Here is a 26,031-nt window from a genome sequence, read left to right as displayed (position 1 = left end):
ATTTCTGTGCTCTAATAAGTAAGATATTTGGTACGCCTCAAGTTCACGTTCATTTTAACCGAGTGTAAGTAGGTCTTAATAACACATCGGGGAATTTGAATAATACAGAAATACAGTGAAAAAGATCGTTTTGATTTTTTTTGCGTAAAATCTTTAGATGAATAGGTACAATAACTCTGCTTACATTTTACTTAGCTTAATTTCTTTCAAATTGTTTGTGGTGAACAGAAATATATTCATAAAAATATTTTTGTGCTAGTCGAGTTTGGTAAAAAATGTAATGTAGCCGAGTCTAATAGCATGGTCGGAAAGCAAGATTAACTTAGCTTAACTTTTTGCCGCCGAGGACAGACCTAAATTAGGTTTGACTGGAAAAAATTCAAAACATTGTAATCGAACCGTGCCATAATGACGATCAGTACCGCTGAGTTAGTACTATGATAAGAGTTTTTGTTTTGACAGAAGTCGTTTACGCTATCGCCCAGTAAGAGCAATTCATGTTTTGTTGTGAACGTTTGTTTGACGGGCGCCAAATATTCCTAACGGGCAGAGATACCAGATTTGCAGACAAGTCTGCAAATTCGCAGACTTTTAATTTAAGCTGCAGATTTTTTCGATGACGCAGATATTTGCAGATTTTTTAGTTTGGTTACAGATATTTGCAGATTTTTTAGTTTGTTTGCAGATATTTACAGATTTTTGAATATAAAGGCTTTTGGTTACACTAGCTTTCCTGACATTTTTTGTTCTTCCCAGGCATTTAAAATTATTATTGCAGACATTTGAAAAAAGTACCTGGCATCTCTGCTAACGGGACATTGCTATCACGCTGTTGTAAAAAGTTACTGTCAGAATAGGGAAACATAATGAACAAGATAACATTGATCGCAATTATGTCACGTAAAAAGCTAAATATAGGTGCTTTACGAGCATCATGGCGGAGGGAGTATTAGTTTAAATATAATCAAATGGAATGACAAGCACCAATCATTCAAATAACACTTTAAATCTTTTAAAAACAACAATAACCATTTTTCAAAGCCCACCGCAAACGAACGACCTCGCCGAGCAGCAAGATTCTAATCGCTGAAATTCCTTTCACTTCACAATGTGCTTCTTTAAACACCCATAAAAAAGAAAGAATCTAAATTGGCCACTGAGAAGCACCTTGTGTAAAACAAGTTGAACTATGCTAGCTAACCGTCAGCGGAGATTGAAAAGAAATTATCATAAAAATTCACCCAGATTACGATCGAATTCCAATTTGTCACCCAGCTCTCCGCCGGTATAGTCGTCGGTCGGGTCGCATCCGTTCGCACCACTTTGTTTGTGCTGAGTACCTTAATATGTATAGGTTTGGGGAACGAGGTGCTGAGCAATCGCGATCATTGCAGCTCGAGCCATTCTTTGAGAAAGAGGCGAAATGATAATTATGCTTCTGGGTACATATTTTTACTCCAGCCAACACCCTCAACAAACTCAATTATGCTGCTGGCTGGCTGCGCTGTCATCATTATGGTCCAGGTTATTTGCATATAAATCTCGATCTGCTCTCCGGGATGTCATGAAATTTGAATACCGAAGAGGTTCCAATTCAGGACGACGGAAAATTGGGTGTGAAAATGGAAAAAAAGATAAACAAGGTTGTCCCCATCGTGTCAGCTCAAGTGAACAGGGGAGAGCTTGCAAGGAGCAAAGTGTACAATCCTTATTATTATTTAAAGCCTCATTAAATTCACGTGCGCTGTTTTTGTTTTAATAATTGCGTACTACAGTATTTTGCTCAGTGAAAAAAAACGGAACACATTTAGTTTACTGTTACCATAAAATACTATACAGTTTTCCCACGTGCCATAAAATTGTTTTCTTCGTAATATTGAAACATAATTTTGACAATATTTGTTTGCGCCAGCTCGACAGCGATACCCCGTTACTGAACAGTTACTGTACCTACGAAATAGTACCGCCAGCATTCGTGTACGGTATTTCCTCTTGGATAAATAACCCATTTTGTGCGGCCAAATTGTAAATGGAACCGACATTATTATTGCAATATGTACGAACTAAAGAGTTCTAAGTTTTTCTAGTATCTTGAGTACGAACAATCAAAATTCAGCACTAGTAACTATTGACTTATCCAGCTGCGTTGGAATTGTGCCGTTTTGACGTTTGAATTGGGAGGAAAACAAATCGTTTATACGGCGAAATGGGAGGAAAACAAACCGCTTCTGGGCGGGTGGGCGTTAGTATAAGAAATGCGAGATCTCAGTGTGCGTATGTTAAACGTCAAATATTTCAATAGAGTACTTGACAATCTGTAACTGTATTAGTGGGTTCCACGATTTGTTTTCCTCCGCCTGCCATCAAAAATAGTTTTTCGGTCAGATTGTTTTCATGATAGAACCTGACCAACCGATATACCTAGTACGTCTCCGGAATAAGTTTTACAGCGACATAGAGCATTTCAATACCATTATAAATACTTTAGGTGAGCTAATTCAAATGTTTAAATTGGCTGACAGTTCTATATATGGCAGCTGGAGGAAAGCAAACGCCCAATTAGTATGTGTGAAATGATTGGCATAGAACTCTATGACACGTAAAAAGTATGATAGCTGTTTTGATATAAAATAAAATAAATCCGCATGCCTTACCTTCCGGGAACACCTGGCGCATTTTCAGGTACGACGTAGTTAGCCTAATGATGGAAGCCTTATCTAGCTGTGATGTGATGGCACTCGGCAGTGGCAGCAGTTTGGCCAGCTCGGTGAATTCGGTGTTCTCCTTTTCGCGTCGGGTCCGGGCCGCATTTTTGCTCTTCTCCTTCATGGCACAGCGGTTAGCAAGGCCTGCAAAAGTGCATACGGATGGAAAGCGTTAGTTAGTTCGGGGACAGATCGATTATTATTATGTATACCAAATAAACAATAAAACAAAAAATACCATATTTTATTTAACAGCGCTAATGAGTCGGCGGCGGCAATGATCGGCCATCGATTCTGCGGGACAAGTGTAAATTAATAAGAAAGCCAAACAACAGTTTCGGGCCGGAAATTTTCGCATTGATCCGAATTTATGTGAATGTAATTTATTTGCCTAGCAAATTGGTTCGGCGGAAACATAATCAGCTTATCGAAATGAAGGCAATATAGCTAATAAAAACGATCAAACCGCGGGACTTAGCTGGGTTGAAATTGGATAGTAAGAATATTTCATTAATAGGAGGAATTCGCTGAACACATTTTTGTGCCTCTTTAGTATGATTGGCTGGCAGTATAATTACACTTGTTTCACTATAGTTTGATGTGGTGAAATATTGGATAGTTGAGTGTGCAAGATTATTACAAGTAACGGTAGCCACTGGCAGTTCCAGAAAAGGGCACAACAATCAGAGCTAATTTGAAAAAGTGTTTGCATTTCATTCTGACGTACGTAGCTTGCTTTGAGCGTGTGTGCTCATAATTCCATGGTATGGAGTCAGGCAGTAAGTTATTGGTCAGGAATGTCACAATCTCATCACTCGAACATCGCCGAGAACATCTATGTAGCAGTTCTGTCAAATCTCAAATGAAATTGATCCCATTTCTCTTTGTTGTACCATATCTGTCACCGTCCCCGTCTTGTACCCAGTGATGATCATCACGAAAAGACGAATGGGTACTAGAGTGGGACATGGTTATATGAAAAAAAAATAAAATTTGGCTCCGAGTAACTTTTTGGGTCCCATTTAGCTCCCAGAACAACTCTTTAAATTTTTAGCTCGATCGGTGAAACTATATTTTTGCGCCCACTGTTTAAAGTTTACATGGGATTTCGTATGGGGAAATTGTCATTTGCAAATTAATTCTTCCAAGAGTCGCCTATTACCTCCTAACAATAAGTAGATGTCTGATTTTTATAGAAAATTTGTCAAGGAAACAAAGTCTAGAAGCATGCAAAACGATCTGATACTTGTGGAAAAAGTTATTAAGCAAAAACCCTGAAGATTGATGAAAATTTCACTTTTCATAGCATCACTACTTTTGACGTTCTAATTATACACAAAATTTTTAACTTTCTCTTATTATGTACAAAAGAAGCCTCAATATATACTTCAAAACCTTGCGAAGTGGCCAAATAGTATAGATAAACGATTTAGACACATTAAGAGAGAATTAAAAAAATGCGTATAATTGGACAACCAACAGCAGTGCAGTGGTGCTAGAAAAAATGAATAATTTATCAATCGTCAGAGCATCAATCGGTTTCTGCTTAATAACTTTTTTTCAAGCGTCAGATCGTTTCGTGGTTTTTGAAACTTTGTTTCTTTGTTAAATTTCCTATAAAAGCCACGTAACGATTTATTTTTAGGAAGTAATGGGCGACTCCTGGAGGAATTATTTTGTAAAAGTTAATTTTCCCATACAAAATCCCATGTAAACTTTAAACAGTGGGCGCAAAAATATAGTTTCACCGATCGAGCTAAGAATTTGCACAGTTGTTCTAGGAATAGAATGGTACCTAAAAAGTTGCTCGGAGCTGGAATCTAATTTTTGTCCCACCCTAATGGGTACGGCAATACTTAAAACGAAGACTGTATATCAAGAAGACTGGCAACTCTGTCCAGAATCTGAAGACAATAACAGCAACGTCACTTGCGGGTAAAGGTGGTACTTCCCATAGTGATGCTCACACACATATACACTTTTACTTTTACAGCCAAAATTCTACTAAATGCATAATTGTCAGACGCAGACTGACAGTACTTTTCTGTTGAAAGTACTAATAAATCAGAATTATTAAGCTTTTCTTCAGTCGATAAATTTTCTAAGGATGAAACAAAAGCAAGAACATCTCATTTCATGAAACTCTGTAATTTCAAACACTGAAAAAAATCCAAACGTTAATTCTATTAGCTGCAAACCGCTTAAAATTCATATGAAGAAGAAATGCTATTGTTATCACGCGCACATATACCTTCTATGTGTCAACTGTATGAACTATGTATGCACACACATAAGTTATATGTGCATATTGTTATAGAATGGGGTTTTATGTGCCTAATAGTTATGAAATGTGAATGTAAGATTATTATTTCTTGTAAATATACACATTAGGTTTATGTGTCAGCAAATAGTGTCTATATGCCTCCGTTAATTGCAAAAATCTATGTGTAAAATCAATAGGCATAACGTTTACTTTTTTTGAGTGAAGAAATTCTCACACTTTTCTGTTAATGCCAACTGATTTCACTAAACAAACGTCTGTTGATGTTAGTTGATTTATCTTTAGTTTTCGCATCATTGTCACCCAAACGTTTTCTATTAGATCGAACTGGTAACAATTTGGCGGACTCAGCTCATTTGGGATGAACTAACTTTATTATCGTAAGCCTTCCTTGCCATTATGACAGCTGGCTAATTATGACCAAAACGTAACTGAACCGTTATAGGGCTTAATGATGGGAAAAATCTGTTATTGAAGTACTTTCTTTTAAATGTTTCCGAGTTCATGGTCTTATCCGTCACAAAAAGTTGAGTGTCGTGCCACAGGAACAGATCTCTTGCCAAATCATAATTTAATCGTGAACTTATTCAACTTTAAACTCGAACCTTAAATTCAACTTTAAACTCGAACCTTCTCGAACCTACCAATTTAAAACACAGGTTTTAATACCATTATCTGAACGATAAGCAGTTGCCAACTTTGTGGCAGCAGTTCAGGTCATAATGTTATCAGCAAACGCAGCATCAAGCACCCCAACTTTAACAGCCAGCACTATTAATGAGTAGGCGACTAAACAAATGTTTTCCTATAGCGAAATCCGACAGACATAATATTTGTTTTTACTTTGTAACATATTGTAAATATTGTAAATATTTGCGTCATCTCAATGAAGTATGCTAAATAAACGAATTATAAAAAAATTATTGCATTCAAGAACGGTGCGATTTGTTTCATTATTCGCCACTTTCTAAGTATGAACTGTGTTAGCAGTTGTGTTTCCAAATTAGACGCTTCCAAATTTACTAAATTTTTAAATCGTGTTTAAGATATACTTTGTCAGAATGGCGTGCCTCCTCTTTGTCAGCCAGCTGGAGCCGCCTATGACGGTAACAGTGGCGATAAATCTGGTGTGAACAATATTCGAGCTTGAGCGAAGCAAAAAGTCGAGTCCATCGCACTCTTTTTCATTCTACCATTTGAGCCAATGCTTCGAACAGAGGTAGCAGACGCTACTATTCTTCTACTAGTTCTAGTTATTTTCCATCAGCTTATTTCCGCTACGAGGCCAAACATCGACTCCAGAGAGGTGACTCCCACTATCTGGAGTAGATATCGACCCATCAACTCATGGGCCGGGTACCAATGGCTTTATTTCTCTTCCGAAGGAATGCGTCACCTCAGAAAAATCTCAACGACCTCGGCTGGGATTGAACCCAAACCAATTGAGGTGAGTGGTAGTCACGCTTACCACTTAATCACCGGCGCTGTCTAGGTTATCGTTGATTTTCGGTTCAGAGTCGAGCCAATCTCGTGGTCTTACGCAAAGAAGTCGGTCGACGGTTGGGAGGGATTTGGTGGTTAACTCCTGGTGGATGTTGGCTGCGATGGTGAAAAGGTAGCATCCGTCGCACGCTCTCTTCTTGAGGAAGTTTAGTGTCCATTTCAGAGTTACCCTGGCTGCTTCCCAGCAGTATAGGAGTACTCCGGCCTAGACACAGGCTGCTTCGGCAGGGGTGCTTGGTAGTAATCCGGAGGCTGACCGCACTACTCCGTGGTATAGTAGCCCAAAGATAGTGGAGAGCCCATCTAGTGATCACGGCTTCCTTCGGGAGGGAAGTAAAGCCGTTGGTCCACGGTCTATAAGTTGATGGGTCGATATCTAGTCCAGATAGTGGAGTCACCTCTCTAGCGTCAGTGTTTTGCCTCCTAGCGGAAGAAGAGCAACGGAAAATCAACTGAAAGAACCAACAACATCTCAAAGTATGCGCCGATGGCTCTAAGGCAGACGACAGCGTCGGAGCTGAAATCAGTGGACTGGGGAGCGTGCTCTCCATTCACCTTCCCCATCCCCTTGCAATGACAATGGCCAAAAGGAACACAGAAGAACCAACAGTTATCCTCACTGACTCCCTGACAGTATTGAGGTACATTGCATCCATATCGTCCACCCATTTCTTTGTGCAGACTATCGAGACCCATTGGTTACACTGTGCTGGGTACCTGGCCACTAGGGCATTGCAAAAAAAAAATTTTGAATTCTCAAAGACCCCCCCTCTCATATTGTGACAAATGTCAAAGTAAGCTCAGATGCCAAATTTCACATCATTTGGACAATTTTAGACCCCCGCCCACCACGCTTGAAATTTTTTGAAATTGGTACTATGGGAAAATATGGAGGAAAAATACATTAAATGCAATAACTTTTGAAGTAGCAATCAGAAAATTAAAATTTATACCTCTTTTGGAAGGAAATAATCTTAGTATTCGAATGGAGATATATTTGTTTCTAGAAAAATACGGGAAAGTGGGGTACTGGGTCATTTTGGCCCCAAAATCCTCTATTTTTAATGATTTTTCTGCTCCGTGATGCAATTTATACATATTTTGTAGTTTTTCTAATGTGAAAAAATTTCAGAAATCGAACGGAACCCTTTTGACCTTAGTCCGAATACGAGAAGTTGGGGTTAAATGGCCTTTTGTCATTCATATTAAACTTCATCATTTTCTCGTGAATATATCTCTATTATTCTTCGCTCAATTTTCATAAACTATACCTTGTTGAACGTGGAAAATCCTTAGGATTATAACAAAAATAGATTCGTTACCGGTAAAATTCAGAAACATCAAATTATCTGACATATAGTGTCAATTTCACATTTTTATCATAAAATCGCACATATTAACTCCATTTAACAACAAAATTCTTATTTAGTTTACTACTTTTAGTGTAAAATATGCTTAGGGATCACATGAGAAAAGTTTCACTCCTGGAAAAATAGGGGAAGTTGAGGTATTAGGACAAATAATGAAAAAAATGAGATTTGTAGAGTAAATATCAAAAAGTTTAATATTTCTGAATTTTACCTTTAACGTTTTTATTTTTGTTTTATTCCTCAGAATTTTACACGTTCAATAAGATACATTTTATGAAAATTGATTGAAGAATAATAGAGATATATGCATGAGAAAATGATAAAATTTAATATGACTGACAAAAAGCCCTATAACCCCAACTTCTCGAATTCGGACTAAGGTCAAAAGGGTTTCGTTCGATTTCTGAGATTTTTTCACATTAGAAAAACTACAAAATATGTATGAATTGCATCACGGAGCAGAAAAATCATTAAAAATAGGGAATTTTGGGGCCAAAATGACCCAGTACCCCACTTTCCCGTATTTTTCTAGAAACAAATATATCTCCATTCAAATACTAAGATTATTTCCTTCCAAAAGAGGTATAAATTTTAATTTTCTGATTGCTACTTCAAAAGTTATTGCATTTAATGTATTTTTCCTCCATATTTTCCCATAGTACCAATTTCAAAAAATTTCAAGCGTGGTGGGCGGGCAAATGCGGGCCTTCTGTCACATCCTTGCTGAGTGATGGAGAAGTTTTCCCGCGGCACAGATCAACCAAAAGTAATCAACTCTAGCATCAGTGAAAACCCAATCAACTGTAGGTCCTCTGCCACACCCTCGCTGGTCGACGGAGAGATCAAAAGCAGCCAACCCCACAACCAGTGAAAACCCACCCAACTGTAGGCCCTCTGCCACACCCCCTACCGGGTGCTGGAGGGGCTTCCCACGGCCCAGATCTGCCAAAATTGGCCTCCAAACAGAGACATGCCACGCCACACCCCCTCGGTGTTGGACAGGTCACCCTGTGGCCCAAATAACCAGTAACCCAACGAACTTCCCATCAGCACCCTACAGGCCCAGTAACAGGACCTGGGACGGGTCATCCGCCGTACTCAGCCGAGCTGCGGCGATGTTTTCCGCGTCCTATCTACCAGTCCGCACATAGCCAGCCCAGACAGCAAAAACAAAGTTGACATAAGATAAATGAAATGGTATTACGAAATTCCTTAAGGGCGAATGACCCTTCGAGGTTAAAGCTCTCCAATAAACAAAAAAAAGATCATGACAAGATTGCGAAACTGACAGTTTCAACATTTAAGCAATGTTACGCAATGTCTTGAATAAAAAAAAAACTTAGGAAAATACGAGGGAATCGAGTGTAGAATAAAAAATAGCACATCCAGGATATTAAATGGATTAAATAGTATCAAATAATTTTCAATTTTCCCTCAGCAAGTAGTGAAGGGGTGAATAAATCCATGAATATATTTTCAATCCTGTTTCCGGTTTCGCAAATATATTTTGATTATAGAATATGACTCTCAATGTCATTTCAAAATGCTCATAACAAAGATTTCCCAAAACGTTGTCATTCTTAAGATATTTTTAATTTTGTTTCCACAAAAACAATTATTTCGTTTAATTATGACATTTTCACGTTATTTGCATTTCTCCACCAACAACAGGATTTCCAAAACGCACATAACATATCCTATAAATTTCCGTTTGACATCAAGGTGGTATTGGGAACCATTTGAAAGCTACAAGAAAACTGTATGATATAACCAATTGTTTATGTACAAATTCAACAGCGATTACAATGGAATTTTTGCGCTTGTTTACAGAGGAAAATCAAAGCGAACTAATATTTAAATGATTATTCAAATAGTTTCTTTCTAAAAGTTCTTAAGTAATTGCGTAACTCGGAATGGAATTTCATCACATAATCGAAATTTTATACTACATTCACACTACGAATTCAAACATGTTTTAACGCTATCTTGGTGACATTTTTCTTGTTGATAATTATTATGACATGTTTTAACTCTGTAGTGTGAGCATAGTATTATACTAGCATGTTTTCAATTAAATATTGAGAGCTATGCCGACACTTGTTTTGTTCAGCGTAGTACAAAACTTCAGATCTCTATATCACCAATTGTATCAAACTTCAACGGGGTTTACATTTATATTTATACTATGTTCACACTACAGTGCTAAAACACGTTATAATAATTAGCAACAAGAAAAATGTCTTCAAGATAGCGTTAAAACATGTTTGTGAATGTTGTGTAAAACACATTTTAATAATCAACACGAGAAAAACGTCATCAAGATAGCGTAAAACACGTTTTAACTTGTATTGTGACCATATTATTAGCTCTTTATTTTACTGAATTGGTATATCTGTCAAATTATGAGAGCCAAACTATTCTATTCAGCACACGGACGAGATGTCCGTGTTGCATTCTCTTCCTGCCCTCAAACCAACAATTCGTTTGTTTGCTTTATAATATTTCCCGTAGAATCAATTCGTTTGCGCTAAATTCATACGTTAAAACTAACACAGCTTTGCAATATAAAAATTTACACGGAAACAGCGAAAAATTCGAACCTTTGATTTGAAACTTTCAATCAGATAGCGATAACACTCATTATACTCATTGCATTCGATAAGTTTTACTAACACTATGGGGTACAGATGTAATACTCATATTCTAATTACTAATTACCTAGTATGTTTTGATTGCAATCAGTCAGCGGTTTTCGTAGAATCTTCATCTTTCACTGAGCAATTATCACTGGTATCTTAAGAACTACGCACTAAATATATTAAAGCTTTTTATCACTGCAGTTAATGTCACCTAGAACTGTACAAACTTACTAACTAAAATTTGTTGAACTACAATTGTTCAAAGAGCACTTGTCACAAGGACTTGTCGATCGGTACTGATCCGGTACCTGTACCGAGCAACTGATCGGGTCGGTGCGTCCTGCGTGCTGTAAACATTTCATCAGTGTTGGTGTCAGAAGGATCACCGATTGGTCAGAACGCAAAACGGTTATCACAGGTGTATCACTTCAAGTGTGGTAGTCACTCGTTGCAACCATATGTACCTACAGCCATTGATCGAAGGTGGCTTAGCGATGGAAACAGGAGTAAAGAAAGACAGCAAGAACAAGATATGGGCGGTGTTTCTAGCCAAGAAAGAAAAACAAACTGAAACGGAGAAAAAATAAACCGAAAAAGACTCCCGACGGACTGTTCCCACGGCTATTTACATAATTTATTATGTCGTAGGTACTTGCCATCGGGCCGATAATAGCACCTTAAACCCAGTGTTAAACCCCCAATAAACGACCGTCACAAGTAGACCCGGTCCCTACACGACTACGTGTCGAAAAACAAAAGTCAAAACGGTTCAATGAAAGATGACTTTCGGAACGTGGAATGCTTCTTTAAATCGGAAGTCGGACCAACACGAACAAAGACAGCCCAATCGCCACCCGTTGCCTGGAAAATCCAATCCTCGGAAATAATTTTATCAATGAAATTCTCGAATTTCCCAGACTACGAGCCAAGGCCGCCGGTGGCGCAACGGGCGGCCGGGCAGACAAGCGGACGTGTATGTGCAAAATGCACGACCGAAAGATTTGCTGATCGTGACTTTCGGGGAATTTGGTATTCAGCGTCACGTACGGTGATTTGTTTGTAAAATGGTTTCGTTTGATAGCAGCAGCCTTGCTATAGGCAGAGGGTCGGACTAGGGCGGCGGCCCGTAGGGGTTTGGAAAGTGGCCAGACGGAATTTTCGCCAAGCATACCTAGAACTTGATTTGTAGGTCAGTGTTCGCTTCAGCTGGAGGCACGTTGCGAGTGCGATTCCGTGCGAGATTGGGTTAATCTAATGATCAAACAGCTGCAGCTCTAGTTTCACAGCATCGTGGAGTGTATCCACAAATCAACCCGATTGGATTTCGTTGGAATCAACGTTAAATTGACAAATAACTGCAATCCGTTTTTGAGAAAGGTTGAACTCACAGTTCTTTCTACAGTTAAATTCTAATGTATGGTTTATTAAACAAACAATAGAAACAAACCTTCAATCGTTTATTAGAGTCGTGATTCGTTGATTGGACCACCTATCCTGTTCAACTAAAGAATAGGAATATTGACAGATGTTAGAAACCGGTTGATGGGATGAAGAGCATACGTCGAATCACCACTGTACATATTAGGAAATAAATTCAAACTAAAACAGATTACGATTCGATACGTATGCACATTTAGTAAGTTGGCCCTAGTTTGGCACTTTGTTTTCGACGCATCAGTATGTATAGTCGACTTGACCAGTACACATACACGCAGGAAAAATTAGCTATTTAAACCAAAAATATGTGTTATTGTTTATCACTTTTATGGTTCGATAATATTTTTTATTAAAATAACAATGAATTTTTGCTTTCAATAAAAACATTTTTAATTCTTCTTATTCTCTTTATTTCAATAAAAAAAATTAAAAAAAGGGAACGATATTTTTTAAGCAATAAATAAATTTTAATGAAATCAATAATTGGTCTCCCGACCAATAATTTTAGGAGAGTGACGACACTGTCAAAATTGGAACAATTATTATTTGTCAGTGTCATTCCAAACGAGTCAAATTCATGTATTTTGACAGGTCGTTTGTTCGTTTGGAATATCACTGACCGATAATCATGACAGTTATCTTCACTCTCTTTACATACATTCTGGTCTAGACATTTTAATAACCTTTAAATTTACTCCAATTTTCAATGTCTTTTTAAATATTGCCAAGTGTCATTTCATTGCGTTGCATACTGAAACAAAAACACTTGTGCATTTTCATGTATAATTAATTGGAAAGAGCATTACGTGTTGGTAATTACTCAATGGTTGGAATAACGTCACCGATAGATTTCATATTTTTCGTGTGTAACTAGTGATATTTAACGTCTCTGTGTGCTGATCAAGTCGACTGTGCCTTACTGACGAGTCTAAGATGAAACGGTAAAACCGTATTTAATGAAGTTATAGGTATTATGTCTTGCACAAAATGGATTTTAAAAAGTTTTCTTGTCCGAGATAGTGATATACAGCCTCATTCTGCATTACGAAGAATCACATTTTCGAACGAATGTGGTTCGATCGAAGCAGGCTCTCGTTTGATTTTGTTGTCGTTATTGAGAATGCGAACCACATTCGTTCGAAAAATCGATACGTCGTAATGCAGAATAAGGCTGATAGTAACGTTCGGATCATACGGCCTATTTTACTTGATGACATTATCAAACAAGTCCATCCTGTTTTTCGCACATCAATAACCTAATGATCTTGAAACCTCGCTCGTCTGCTATTTCACAAAACCCAAATCTGTCATTACGATGCACCACGGCGCGTATACGATTTCGTCTGAACAAAGGTCAACCGACAAGCTGTCACTCGTCGTTGCCTCAACCACACACAGCTCCGCCCCATTCGCACAAGGCCATTTATTGTCCATTAGCTAATAGGAACAAGCCTATTACGGTTTCTCGCAGTCTCGGGTGTTAGCTACAGTTAAATAATCCAGTTTTTTCTCTTATTGTAACTCTCAATAAAAAATGAATAGGGTCATAAAATAGAAGAATGATCCGTATACATATATTTGGCCGTACACGTTTCGTTTCTATTCACGAAGTATGGGACAGGGATCAAATTTGTATAATCTTTTACCGAAGGGGAAAAAGTCGGTCAACGGAGTCGAATGAATAATCTGTACAGGGTACTGGTAAATGGAATTATGGTGCTGACGAACAAAACCCCGATAAGAATCATAAAACTTCACCGAGGCAGGAAACTACGAGTGTCATGATGAGTGTTTAGGACTGTGTTTAGGATTTTCCCGGTAGGTAGTAACTTTTTAATCCGCCACGTTAATGTGCGGTCAGGATCGGAATCATTTTGTACAGATGCTTTGATAAGTTACTTTGATTTCATTTACAGTTTTGTGTACGTTTCCAGTACGAAATTTTGTTCGTTATTTTACAATTTTGAAATTGTTTGAAAAATATAGAACCGGTTCTGACAAAACCTGAGGGGCAGATCTCTTGTGATGAATTCAAAAAAATCAATAAAATTAAATGCATTTTCTTGTTCCCAAAGAAATTTGGAATGTATTTTGTGTTGCGTGTAAGACGCCAAAGCCCTGCAAGAAACTAGCTCTACATCCAACAAAACATCGAACCAAGCGGATCGGCGTAAGGAGTTTGTTCAACAGACTTGTCTGCTGGGGAGTGTAAAGTTGATGCAAAAATGGACATTAAATGCATTTTTCCAAATCCGATGAAAATATGATGTACCATTCTAGAGTGATCGCTCCTAGGGCAAAACAATAATTTTCAGGTAAGTTGGGAACGAATTGGCTTAGTCGGTAGTGTAGAAATTTGTCAAGGAATGTCTGACCTGGCGTGCGATTTGAGGATGCAATAAAATTGGTGCTCTCTCGATTATTTCTCGGAATCATCAATGATTAGATGTAAGAAAGAATATATAAAGAAGCACCGTGGTCAAATTAAATTTTATGCTGATGTCCTGTCACTACGCTCGAAATGTGTGGAAGTGATAAGAGAACACAAAGTGTATTTACTAAAAAAAAGAAGATCCTACCCTAATCGCATCGTCCAATAGACTTTTCTACGGCGCATATGCGTACACGTCACATGGCATAAATACTACATCACTAGCTGGTGGAAAATAATAAACAAAGACGGCATAAGCAAATGCAATGTTTTCAACTAGGAAACAGTATTCGTGAGACCGGCCGACAAGAACTCAATTGAAATATTAACACACTAATTTTTTTCAACCAAATCTCAGCTATTTTTGCATCTTCGGTCGAGATCTGGGGTGGCATTGCGCATCTCGAAACGAAAGGTTTATTGTATGCCAGCTTGTATGAAAAAGTCGAAAAAGCCAAAGACCGCAAGTCAATCCAACTTTGTTAGAATATATTATGCAACTTTTAACGAAATGTATTACTGAATTAAAAAATGAACAAATTAGTTGTGCAAGATTTTATGAATGGAGTGGAGAGAAAGATACGAACATTGGAATGGGTACAGAAATTGAATGAAATAAATTCTCGAGAAAGTTATGATTAGCGCGTAAAACTAACTGTCCAAATTCACTTTGGGGAATTTTCGAATTTCGACAAACCGTCATTGGCCGAACAAAGTGCACAGCAGTCAACGGCAGAGAAAATATTTCTGAATTGTACATTATCATCAGCTTTGATTGGCGAGAAATGGTTTTCCGAAAAATATCGCGCAGTGGCCAAAATGTGCAAATTAATTCCTTTAATATTATTTTGCGGCTAAGCCATAAGATTTTGAGTTATGGCGATTTCAGAAAAGTTATTGGAGTCGTTAAGATGTGTTTTCAAAAGTAGACGGCCATGTTCCAAAATAAAGTTAAAAGGAATTTCTGAAATATAATTATTTACTGGAAGGAGAGAAATAGTTTGCGTCTTCCGCAAGGTTATATAAAAATGTTATTTCTAGCGATTCAGCTAAAGATACCAACTCTCTAATTACAGCCGTTTCTTTGTTGTGTCGTTTTCCTAAGCACACTTATAATTCAGTTTTGTTTAAGAATAACTATATTCGCCACTCCATACCGTTGAAAATAATAACAAAAGCTATTCCACTATTGCTTGTGGAACTAAAAACTGGATTCTAACCGCACTGCGCACTTACTTTTCTTCTATTGAATTCTTCCCATAAACTTGTTAGTTGGACTGGTCTGTTTATGAAAGTACCATCTCTATCACTTGAAATACACGTGATTTGACAGCTCGCAGTTTTCAGTAGCAGTTTGATCACTCGCACTTTAAAAGTGCGGAGTCCAGGTTGGCGGAAAGTGCGCCATATTTGGAGAGCAATAGTATCGCGACAGGAGAATCTAAAAAGACTAGAATAACAAAGAGACGCCATGTTCCGTTTGAAATTCCAATTTTACTGTCAATGCCATTCCAAACGAACAAGAGAGTTGTTAATCGTAAATGTTTAGCATTATGTGGCATTGTTTTTAAGGAAGTATTGTTATGCGATTCATTAAAATTACTAAAGAGTTTAAAGATAAAAATTATATCCTCAAACCAAATTTGTTGCAATACCATCGTGTTTAGAAGCGCCAAAGAGAAAAGGGCTTGGTTTGATGGGCGAACGAAATTCAGCATGAGGGTAACGAATACCAAATGACGCAAACAATAAATTTTGGCCTAATATGATTTTGCTGCTGCAAAATACGATTCCTGAGGATATAACTATGTTTTAGCTGGTTGAGGAACTCAGCAGACCAGAAGTCACATCGGATTAGAAGAAACAAACGGAATAACAACAAACAAGTTTGGTGAGGCTTGCACATTTGTAGTGTTGCCTGTGCCCTGTAGCCTGATTGCTAGTTGAATTGTTTTCACTGAATTAAGATGGCGTCTCTTTGTTATTCTAGTCTCTTTAGGAGAATCATATCAAATCGGATTCAGGTCAATATCGTAGAAGAATGTTCAATGCATGGTCTGAACTATGCGAGTGGTGATTAGTAAGTAGCAGACATGACAAACTAACTAACTAAGTAGCAGACATGACAAACTTTCAGTGCTGATACTGTTTGTTAGCTTGTGTACGAAAATCCGAAATTCTGGGAGAATCACCTAGGCCGCCCTGACACTTAGGGTCTGCTTGGCTGATATATATTTACCCAAATAGTGGGCAAACCCCTACTTCCTCAGACAAATAATCATTTCTAGACAAACAAGTCAAAAGGTTCTAATTGCAAATTAGAGCCTCTCTTTGTTTATTTTTTCTTCGGATAATAACTCGGCTGCTTTTACGTTTACTTCATAGCTCTTTGTATAATGTGCTACACGCTTAATTTTTTCTCCCGAATCTCTTTTTGCACCTTTTGCCGAAATCTCAACAACTGAGATTCAGCAAACATGATTTTTTGCTGAGATCTTAGTAAAAGTGACGTTTGAGTGCTGAAACTCGGAAAATATTTCAACGAAAATCAGCAAACTAGTCTCACTTTACTGAGATATCAGTTTCTAAATTTGCTGACTATACAGCTGTTGGGAAATTGTCGAGCCGAATTAAGTGTGCAGTTGAGAATAAAGTCGTTCGATATGTACTGAATCATGTTAAAAAGTTTTATGATGTCGTAATAATCAAAAGAAAAAGTACACAAAGAGAGGCTCTCATATGCAAGACGGATACAGGTGTGCACATTTTTTTCTGTGTGTGAGTGCGGTTGTCATTTTTCTTTGATGAAGCCGAAAAAACAAGAAGATATGAAGAAGAAAAGCACAAACAGATGACATAGTGGGCCTTTCTGTTGCCATAAGTTTTGTTTCGGTTCGGTTATAGTTAATTTAATCGGTTTTTTCCTAGGTAAAAAGTGTCCATAAGTGTTCTAATCGATAGATCCGAAGTGAAGCTCGGCCTTCTCTCACTTTTTATTGTGCACCAAGAATCAGGATGCTCGCTCGGATGTTCATGTTTACTTCAAGGGCCCCGGCCGCCATGCTTAATTTTGCAAGTATAATACTAATACACTCAAAAGTGTCAAATGTTCCCACCTTTCTCTCCATCTCGTCTCATATGCACCTAGGATCATTTGACAGGTTTGTCTACACTTGGTCCAAAATAAGACCGACGTTTTGGAGCACATTATGGAATGTTGATAAAATTAATTGTCGTGAAAGCCACACCCACATTCGATTGGTTGGTAACAATGCGTCTGCAATTCAAGTTTTCTTTGCGTTTCTGATGGGTTCGAAACATGAATAAATCAAACGAATTCCCGACGCCTGTTTAACAACGAATTCAATATGGGTTTGGCTTGCGCGACAAAATATTTTTTTCGACTAAACATAAAGTGTTCTGAACCATTGGTATTTTTCGGAAACGTGTACCGAAAATTAGTTAGTTAAAACGAAAATACCCAACCGTGTAAGACGCTACTAGAGTCTGTGTATTACAGAGTCTAGAGGAGTGCGCAACAGTGCATAAACTGATGACTACTTCTTTGTTTCTGTCACCCACAGTTTTTACTGTAACTTTGAGTGACTTCAACCGAGTTATAAAAATTAAATAGTAAATTTATACGGAGTGTATTGAAATCTTACTGTTTCGTAACTCGCTGCACTTTATTTATTGTACTCTACCATGTAATTTATTGTACATTGTTACAAAAGAGTATAATAAAATGATTTAAGTGTCTTATTTAGTCGATTGAAATATTTTGCCATATAATTATTATCATTAACACTAATCTTTTTCTTGCATGCATCCGAAAGAAGAATGTTTGTTTACTGTCTCGAATTTTACATTATATCATTCGAAATGAAACATGTTGCGTTGCAACGGAAAATGCATGAAATAAATGGCAATGTCGTGAAGAGTTCAAGATTACTAACAGGAATATGCTGGGGTACGCGAGAGCTGAGAGACATTGGGGTACGGAATGACTTGCTACGCGTCACATACTGAACCGAGCTTAAAAGTGCAAGAAAATATCCGTTTTTCTAGCCGCTTTGCGCGGTTTTTATGAGGTTACAGCTACTAGGAGAAGGACTGGGAGTTTTCCTGTGACTGGGGGAAGCTTTCGATCGCTCTCTTACTTGGGAATCGTTGCGCTGGATAGTCAAGAGTCCAGTTTGAGTACTTTGGCTGTTTTTGTGGTTTTTGCGTTGGCCGTCGTTCTGTCCGGTGAATAAATTTGGTGTACCGTTCCAATTTCCGTGGTTTGTGTCGTGCGTTTCTCGGTTTGTGAAGTGTGAAGAAGTGGATCCTAGAAGCGGATTTTCGCCTAGCTCTGGATCCTGGCCGTAGCAAAGGCCGAAGAAACTGTGCAAAGACCGCTTGAGGACGTATTTGGCGGTCCGTGGGTAAGTCATATTTCCTTTGTTTCTTGATTTTCGGTATTTCGGTGTATTTTTGTGGTAGTTTTGGGCTTTCCCACGATATTGCCAAATACCTAAAGATAGCGCGAATCTGAATGTCCCCCCCTGGGGTAAGAGTCCGGGCAAATTAATTAGAAAACCGCTAACACATCTGCTTCCGCGGATGGCGCTAAAGTGTTAGTTGGTAAAGTTCGCGCCATCTTCCCATTAAACAGGCAGAGCGATACGCCACACGCAGCAAACAGTAAGGAATTTATTCGTACTCCTATAAATCGCATTATTTTATCCCATCTGGCATAGCAGCCAACAGATGTTCAACACATGTTTCTATCCACACCGTTTCGATTCGGGATCTGAAGCCTCACTCATAAAACAATTCTTCCGCACAAGAGAAAAAGCAAAGCACCAGGTAATCTTTAGCTAAGAAAAACAAACGTTATGGCAAATGAAATTACACCCAGCCACCTTATTCCGGAAACAGTCGGTACGGCGCTCGTTTGCATAAAATTTCCATTTTTCCTTAAATACGGCAAGGCTGGACTGGACGAAAGTGAAGAGATTTTGCTTATCTTTTTGTTTTTTGGAAAAACCTGCCAAGAAAATGTACATATTCCCACGCTCGATCGAGCCCAAACCACTCACTGGGTTCACTGGCTGGCTGTGAACGGTCGGTAAAGAGCACTAACTGGCGTCCTAAAATGTAAGGATCTTGAGGAACACCGACAGTTTACCTGATTTTTATAACACCCCCCGCAAAATATGATAATTTAGGCACTTGCATACAATCAGCAAGTTCAACTGTTTTTGCAGGTGAATATAAATCCGTAGGACTAAGGTTGAAAAACTTTCTCACGCTTGCGGAAGGTGTTCCCGGAAGATTCTACGTTGTGTGGGAAGTGGTGCTGAATGTGTTTGCTTTTTTGAAGGAAGCGTGAAAAGATCTTAGAATAAATAATCAAACAGGTAAGGGAATTGTTTGAGTCTGATACAATACGCGGATTATTTGCAATCCTCGTTCAGTTTGACGTCGTTGGATCAAGAGGTCGCAATTGATGTGACCACTTCATCCTATTTAACTAATAAACTGGTTTGGACAGCTTTTTATATCCTACTATATGTTGTTTTGGGTGTTTCTATTGGATTATCTCTGGAGCACAATGGTAATATACATATTGTTATTGTTGATAGCCGTTTTTCTCAAATACTTTTCACTTATATGATAAGGTGCCGTCTCAGATTAGGCGGGACAGTCCTGGATTTAAAGGAATTGTCCCGCATGGCTAGAGGTCCCGGAAAGTGTTCTACATTTTTCGATAAGCTCATTTTTATGCAACATTGATATTGTGCAAGTCACTCATACAATCTTTTCGGTTGTGGTACCTCATCTCCGACTTACGTAGTGAACATGCGAATTGAGCCAGCAACTTGCCCTTTGGGAAGGTATCCCAGTCAAAAAGGGCAAGTTGCTGGCTAACGGGGGGCTATTTACCAACTCGGATGCGCTAATTGTCCTTCAATTTGCCAGCAAATTGCCGGCAATTAGGGCGCTATTTCAAATGCCACATTTGTGCGATTTGCCTGTTTTAGCCGCTCTACCCGCTCTTAAATCGCCTAGGGAACGCGCCATTTAATCGCCCTTAATTGCATTATATGAAAATTATAAATAATGCTTATTTTCGGATTCATTATCTACTCACATAAACTTATCACTACACTAGGTAATCACCACCAAACTATAGCAAGAATCAAAGGTGAAATTGGCATTGCACACCAAAACACCACAATCTGACTTTTATTAATAGTTTAGGTCAGAGATCTTGTTCCACTATATTTACACACGATTCCACAATTTCCCGCATTCGTTGGCTAAATGAAGTGCACTAGACAAACAAAATACAAGCGAGAACACGCCAATTGTTAAAAAAAACTGTTTTAAGCTTAAGCCAAGCTAACTAAGGTAGTACTCTCTGGTTTCATTATTAACCTTGGAAATAAGAACCAAATGAACTAGCTTCCAAACAATCAGCACATGATCAGAACATTTATAGAAATCCATTGATAGGGTTCAACGTGATCGTGACTACAATCTTGATAAATTTCTAGGTTGACAGCCGATTTTCTCATAGAAAACACAGCTACTTCCCCTCATTCACGCGGTGATCCGAAACAGGATACAACAGGATACTACCTAATATCTCAGCACTCAGATGTATTGAACGTTTCACGAAGACATACACTTGTTTTGACTGGAGAATCCATTTATGATTAATTCACAATAAAAATGCCGTGCAAGACCTATCTACCGATCAATTAGCAGCAATTTTTACTTTCAACGCTCTTCAAAAACTTGTACACTCGGAGTATCAAGGGGGTAAAAAGTTACGCGGATTACCAAGAGGGTCCAAAAGAATGGAAACGCTTACTTTGACCGGTCATATCTCAGTTGTTACCAAATCGATTTTAAATCTGTCTTAACTTTTAGAAAGGTATATCTTTTGTTAACACATTGCACTGAAAAAATAGAATAATAGAGTTGTCTACTGCAAGTTATAGTGAAATGAGTAAAACAAAGCCAGAGAAGAAAAAAATGGGATCGCTACTTTGACTGACCATATCCTAGCTGTTTGTTCATCGATTTTAAATTTTTCTTCACCATTGGACAGGTATATCTTTTACAAAAACGATGTATTCTGTACTTCTACGTATTTTTGTCTGTTTTTTAAGAAAATATAAAAATTGATCGTTCAGAAATTGTAACCAAAATCCAATTACAATCGATTGGTATATAAAGAAGTACAGGTCATCGCTTTGAATTTCAAGTTATTTGCCAATGAAATCACATTTCTGTAGTTCTACGTATTTTTGTTTATTTTTTGAGAAAATATAGGAATTTGTTCTTCCAGACATTATAGCTGCCATCAATTACAATCGATTGGTGTATAAAAAACTATAGGTCCTCGCTGTTAATTAAAAGTTATATGACGAATAATTAAAAAATTCTGAACTTCTTCGTATTTACTGAATAAGGAAAACCTTACACACTATTATTTTGTAACTTACATACAACATTGCGTTTCTCCAAGTTTGTGCGAACATTTTGATATAATATTATTCATATGTAATACGCAGAATTATTCAGTAAACGTGTTACATTTCAAACCGTAAAACTAAACAAGACGCAAAAAAATTTAATCAAACGTTTGCGACGTGTATTGTGAAAATTAAACCGCCTGAAACTTCAAAAAAGTATAGTAACTTTTGAAAATCTACTATATATTGCATGCATTACAAATCTAGAAGCTCTAGGAATAACATAGACGTAAGGAAAACTGAAATTGGTTGACAACGGCTGAGATATGATTGTTTGAACTGAAAATCTCATTTTGTCTGTACTGACTTTCAATTACTATTTTTACAATTACTTCGGAAATACGAACTTGTTTTCTATTATTTTTTGATCACCGTTTTTGTGAAAGATATCTATAAATCCTATCCAATAAATCCTATCCAAAAAATGAAATATATGGCCAGTCAAAGTAGCGTTCCCATTTTTTTCTTCTCTGGCTTTGTTTTACTCATTTCACTCATTTTTTTCACTATAACTTACGGTAGACACCCCTACTATTCTTTTTTCCAGTGCAATGTGTTTACGAAAGACATACCTTTCCAGTGGTGAAGAGAGTCTTAAAATCGATTAGGTAGCAGCTGAGATATGACCGGTCAAAGTAAGCGTTCCCATTTTTTTGACCTCCTTGTATTCCGAGTGTTAAGAGATATTTGAACTCGATCTTCGTTTTCTGAAAAATATTGAATCAACTACTAAGAAAAAATACTTGAATTCACAAAAGAATTGGCACAACGTGCAAAATAGCGGAAATGCCTAATAATACCAGAGTGCCATTCACCGATCATTACAAATAAATAGGATCCGTTTATCGAAAATTCTAAGTTTATAAGTTGCCATTCACGAAAACTTAGATCAAAACATAAGCTGCATGCTTTGTCATTGTGTTGGTGTATAAATCACTTAGAAACATTAACATTGAACAGCTGCATTTTCTTGAACTTTAAGCTAGCTTTTAAACGATAACAAATAATTGCACAAAAATGGCGTTGGATTGGATTTGGCATACAAAAATAATTATTTGGCGAAATAAAACAAGATGAATACTGAAAATTTATTTTGTATTGATGTTGTAGATGAAGCAGAACTCCTTGTTGCGCTTTAATTGCAATTTCTAAGTTCCATTCAATACTCGAATGAAACCGACTTTGACGTCAAAATGATCAAAATGGCAGGGTACTTGATAAACGATAGGAAAGACCCAATGTTATAATACGTATTTCAGAAATAGTCACAAATATTAAAATGGTCAGGCCTACTGTGCCGAGTTGGATTTAAAGATCTTTCAAAATTATACGGCAATTAATTTATACATTTAATGAATAATTTAACTAACGAATCGTTTCGGATCTTGAATGAGGGAGAAACGAGGACAACCGTACCGACCGTTTCAGTTTATAGGGGATTAGGATATATTGTTGGGAGTGACTTGGATAAGAAGGTTAATGTCACTCCTTTAGTTCTTGGGGATGGGACAAAATTATTTACAGCTTGCCCTGGCTAATGAGCCTAGGTTAAAGCGCCTTTACTCGCTCTCTGAAAAATAAAATTAAAGGGTTGTGACCAAGACACGACCACAGTTACATTGAAAATGCAGCATGATTAACGAACATAATGCGTGAATTTATTTCATCGCATCAATACCACATCAATATGGCGTTGTTGCATTTGTTTTGAAATTGTTAGAATAGTTTTACTATTTCAATTCTTTTTCCATTATGTATTCGCCCTAATAAGGACGGTTTGGTGATAACTAGGTCTTGAAATACGAGACGAAAATCCTATGAAATGATTTGAGCCTTGCATGCACGACTCATATACACAGTTTAAATCAGCAATTCGCCATCATTCCAGTACACACAGACAAACCACCCCAACTATACTGGACCTGCGAGGAGTCTGCAGCACTCAATACACGTCATTGAAGTAAAGCAGAAACATCAACGGTCTCAAGTAGCTTCCATCCGCTATTCCTGATGTAAAAATAAGTACGTGACAATCTCCATCTCTCGATCAGATAGCTAGGAGTGAAACAGCTGTAAATCTACCGTTTATTCCAAATTTAACTTTTTTTCGATTTTTATATGTCAAACAGGGGATAAGTTGGTGTAAATCAAATCAGTTTGAGCACGACATTCCATACTCCCTGTCGCTGTTAAGCATCCAGGCATGAAGCTATATTTATCATACATTAGGTACTGCTTGCATTGATTCTGAAGTAGTTTCATAATCACCAGCTCGATAGAGCTCTCAATGAAGTTTTACCAGGATAGTTTTTGCTGTTTCGCCATCTCCCGTTTAAAGAATTAGAAGCATGTTCGCAAATTCCCAGCAAAAACGAGAAAATGTCATTGGCCAGATAACTCTAGCAGAAGATGAGTCACCAAAACGTCGATGTGTCTTCTAAAAGACCAAAAGAAATTCTTCAGGTCCCGGATTGAACGACGAATTAAGCCGAGAAGAGTTTGGTTCACAACTGGAATCCGTTGAATTTACTCGGCTGCCATGCACTCCTTTCCGAATATTGATCCCCATGATGCACCTCTTTCTGAAAATTGCTCACCATCATTACATTTCAGAAAAAAGGTTTTCAATTGGATGAAAACCATAGTTTGCCAATTAAAACCTTGTAGCTGAACATACTCAGCAAGCAAAAATATATGAAGACAAATGTCCGACGGGAGTGTTAGGATCAAAATTAAATTTATCCCGTATAATTATCCCCAATACAATAGCCTAATTTACCCCTGGGGGTGAATCCACCCCCGGTTGAAAACCACCGATCGTAGTCAAGTCGATCTACCAGATACTGATGAGACGAAGCCGAAACGCAAATCCATGGCTGTTGAATGATTCAAAAGGTTTTGTTGTATGAACGTTTCTGTGAAAAAAGATGTTCCGACTTGGTAGAGCAAACTAGTTGTCATAGGTTTATATTCGATTTCCATCGGGAAGCATTCTTGGGACCAGTTGGTTCGTTGAAATAGCCCTGTATTTCTTGTCTATGACGAGAAATTGCAACGAATTTCTCGAAATAGAAAATAAAGTTCAGCAAATGTATTCGACAAAATATCAACAAAACGAAATTCAAGGGAATCGTAACATGCTGTTTCCCGTAATGACCTCCCGAATAACAATCATCACAAATCTAGTCTAGCATTGTTTGATGGTTTCCAGTCCATCTACTTTCAAATCTCGGCAAGCGATCGTCACGTACCTTTTACTACCCCTTTTCACGCTTTGAGAACTCTTTGTAAATAAACCGACAACTATCCGACTGAGCGACGACGTGGGCCCCTGGCTGGAACGAGCGTTCGGAAGCTGTTACCGAACTTGACTAGACCGGGTCAGGCATCCCTTTTTCGGTTGGACGCGACCCCCGGTTGTATATATGACATACATAAATAAGAAATTCCTCTAAAAATCACGTACAATCTGACATCACGTCCTAAATCAATTAGTAAACACTTTATCTAGAACTGGCAGCAGAACGTAGGTGGCAGTGAGATAGAGCGAGAGAGGAGTGAGTGTTGCGGAGGCTCTGTAACCGTGTATGCGGCTTAAGGCGGTATGATAGGACGGAACCCGCCAACACTCAACCTGGATTTGTTGGGTTAAGGCTGTCACGTGTTATCGATTTTCCTTGTGTATGCCGCAACCGGTTGCGGACAGTTCCCCCCCCCCCCCCCACAAGATCATCTGAGGGGGGACGAGGCGAAATTTCATTTCACTTTTGAATTAGACTTCGGCTTAACCGAACAGCATCCGCCGCCATGGCAATGAACAAAGTTCAACCGGTTGTTGTCTAGAGTTCGCTGGGGAACTGGTCTTGTTAGTGAAGTGGAAGCCGAAGATGGGGAGAGCCAACAAAAGTGTAATAAAAATATTTGGAAACGACTTATACAGGAACAACTTTTCGGATAGATGAAGCGTGTTGTATGGCACTCTAGCGAGCTGCGTGGCTTCTGAAAATGGTTGAAAGGGAACTTCAGAATCCGTAGCAGACTATAAATAAACAGAGGAGAATACAAGCGGCAGCAACGAGAGAAGCTAAAACATCGGCGGCGGCTCAGAGAATTGATGGGCGTGACGGAGTTAA

General features: G+C 38.1%; 1 protein-coding gene across 3 annotated transcripts in view; it reads right to left on the bottom strand.

Moving 5' to 3' along the window:
* LOC131680189 (protein single-minded) overlaps window positions 1-26,031 on the bottom strand; it is an 82,854-nt gene that overhangs the window by 23,687 nt on the left and 33,136 nt on the right. For all 3 annotated transcript variants that reach the window (XM_058960916.1, XM_058960921.1, XM_058960912.1), the window contains exon 2: window positions 2,655-2,849. In XM_058960916.1, the coding sequence (XP_058816899.1) occupies window positions 2,655-2,829 (175 nt within the window). In that variant the 5' untranslated portion in view covers window positions 2,830-2,849. The remainder of the gene's footprint in view (window positions 1-2,654; window positions 2,850-26,031) is intronic.

Source organism: Topomyia yanbarensis, chromosome 1 (genome assembly GCF_030247195.1).
Source record: "Topomyia yanbarensis strain Yona2022 chromosome 1, ASM3024719v1, whole genome shotgun sequence".
Taxonomy (NCBI): domain Eukaryota; kingdom Metazoa; phylum Arthropoda; class Insecta; order Diptera; family Culicidae; genus Topomyia; species Topomyia yanbarensis.
Note: the sequence above shows the minus strand (reverse complement) of the source record. Positions and strands in the feature narration are given on the sequence as shown.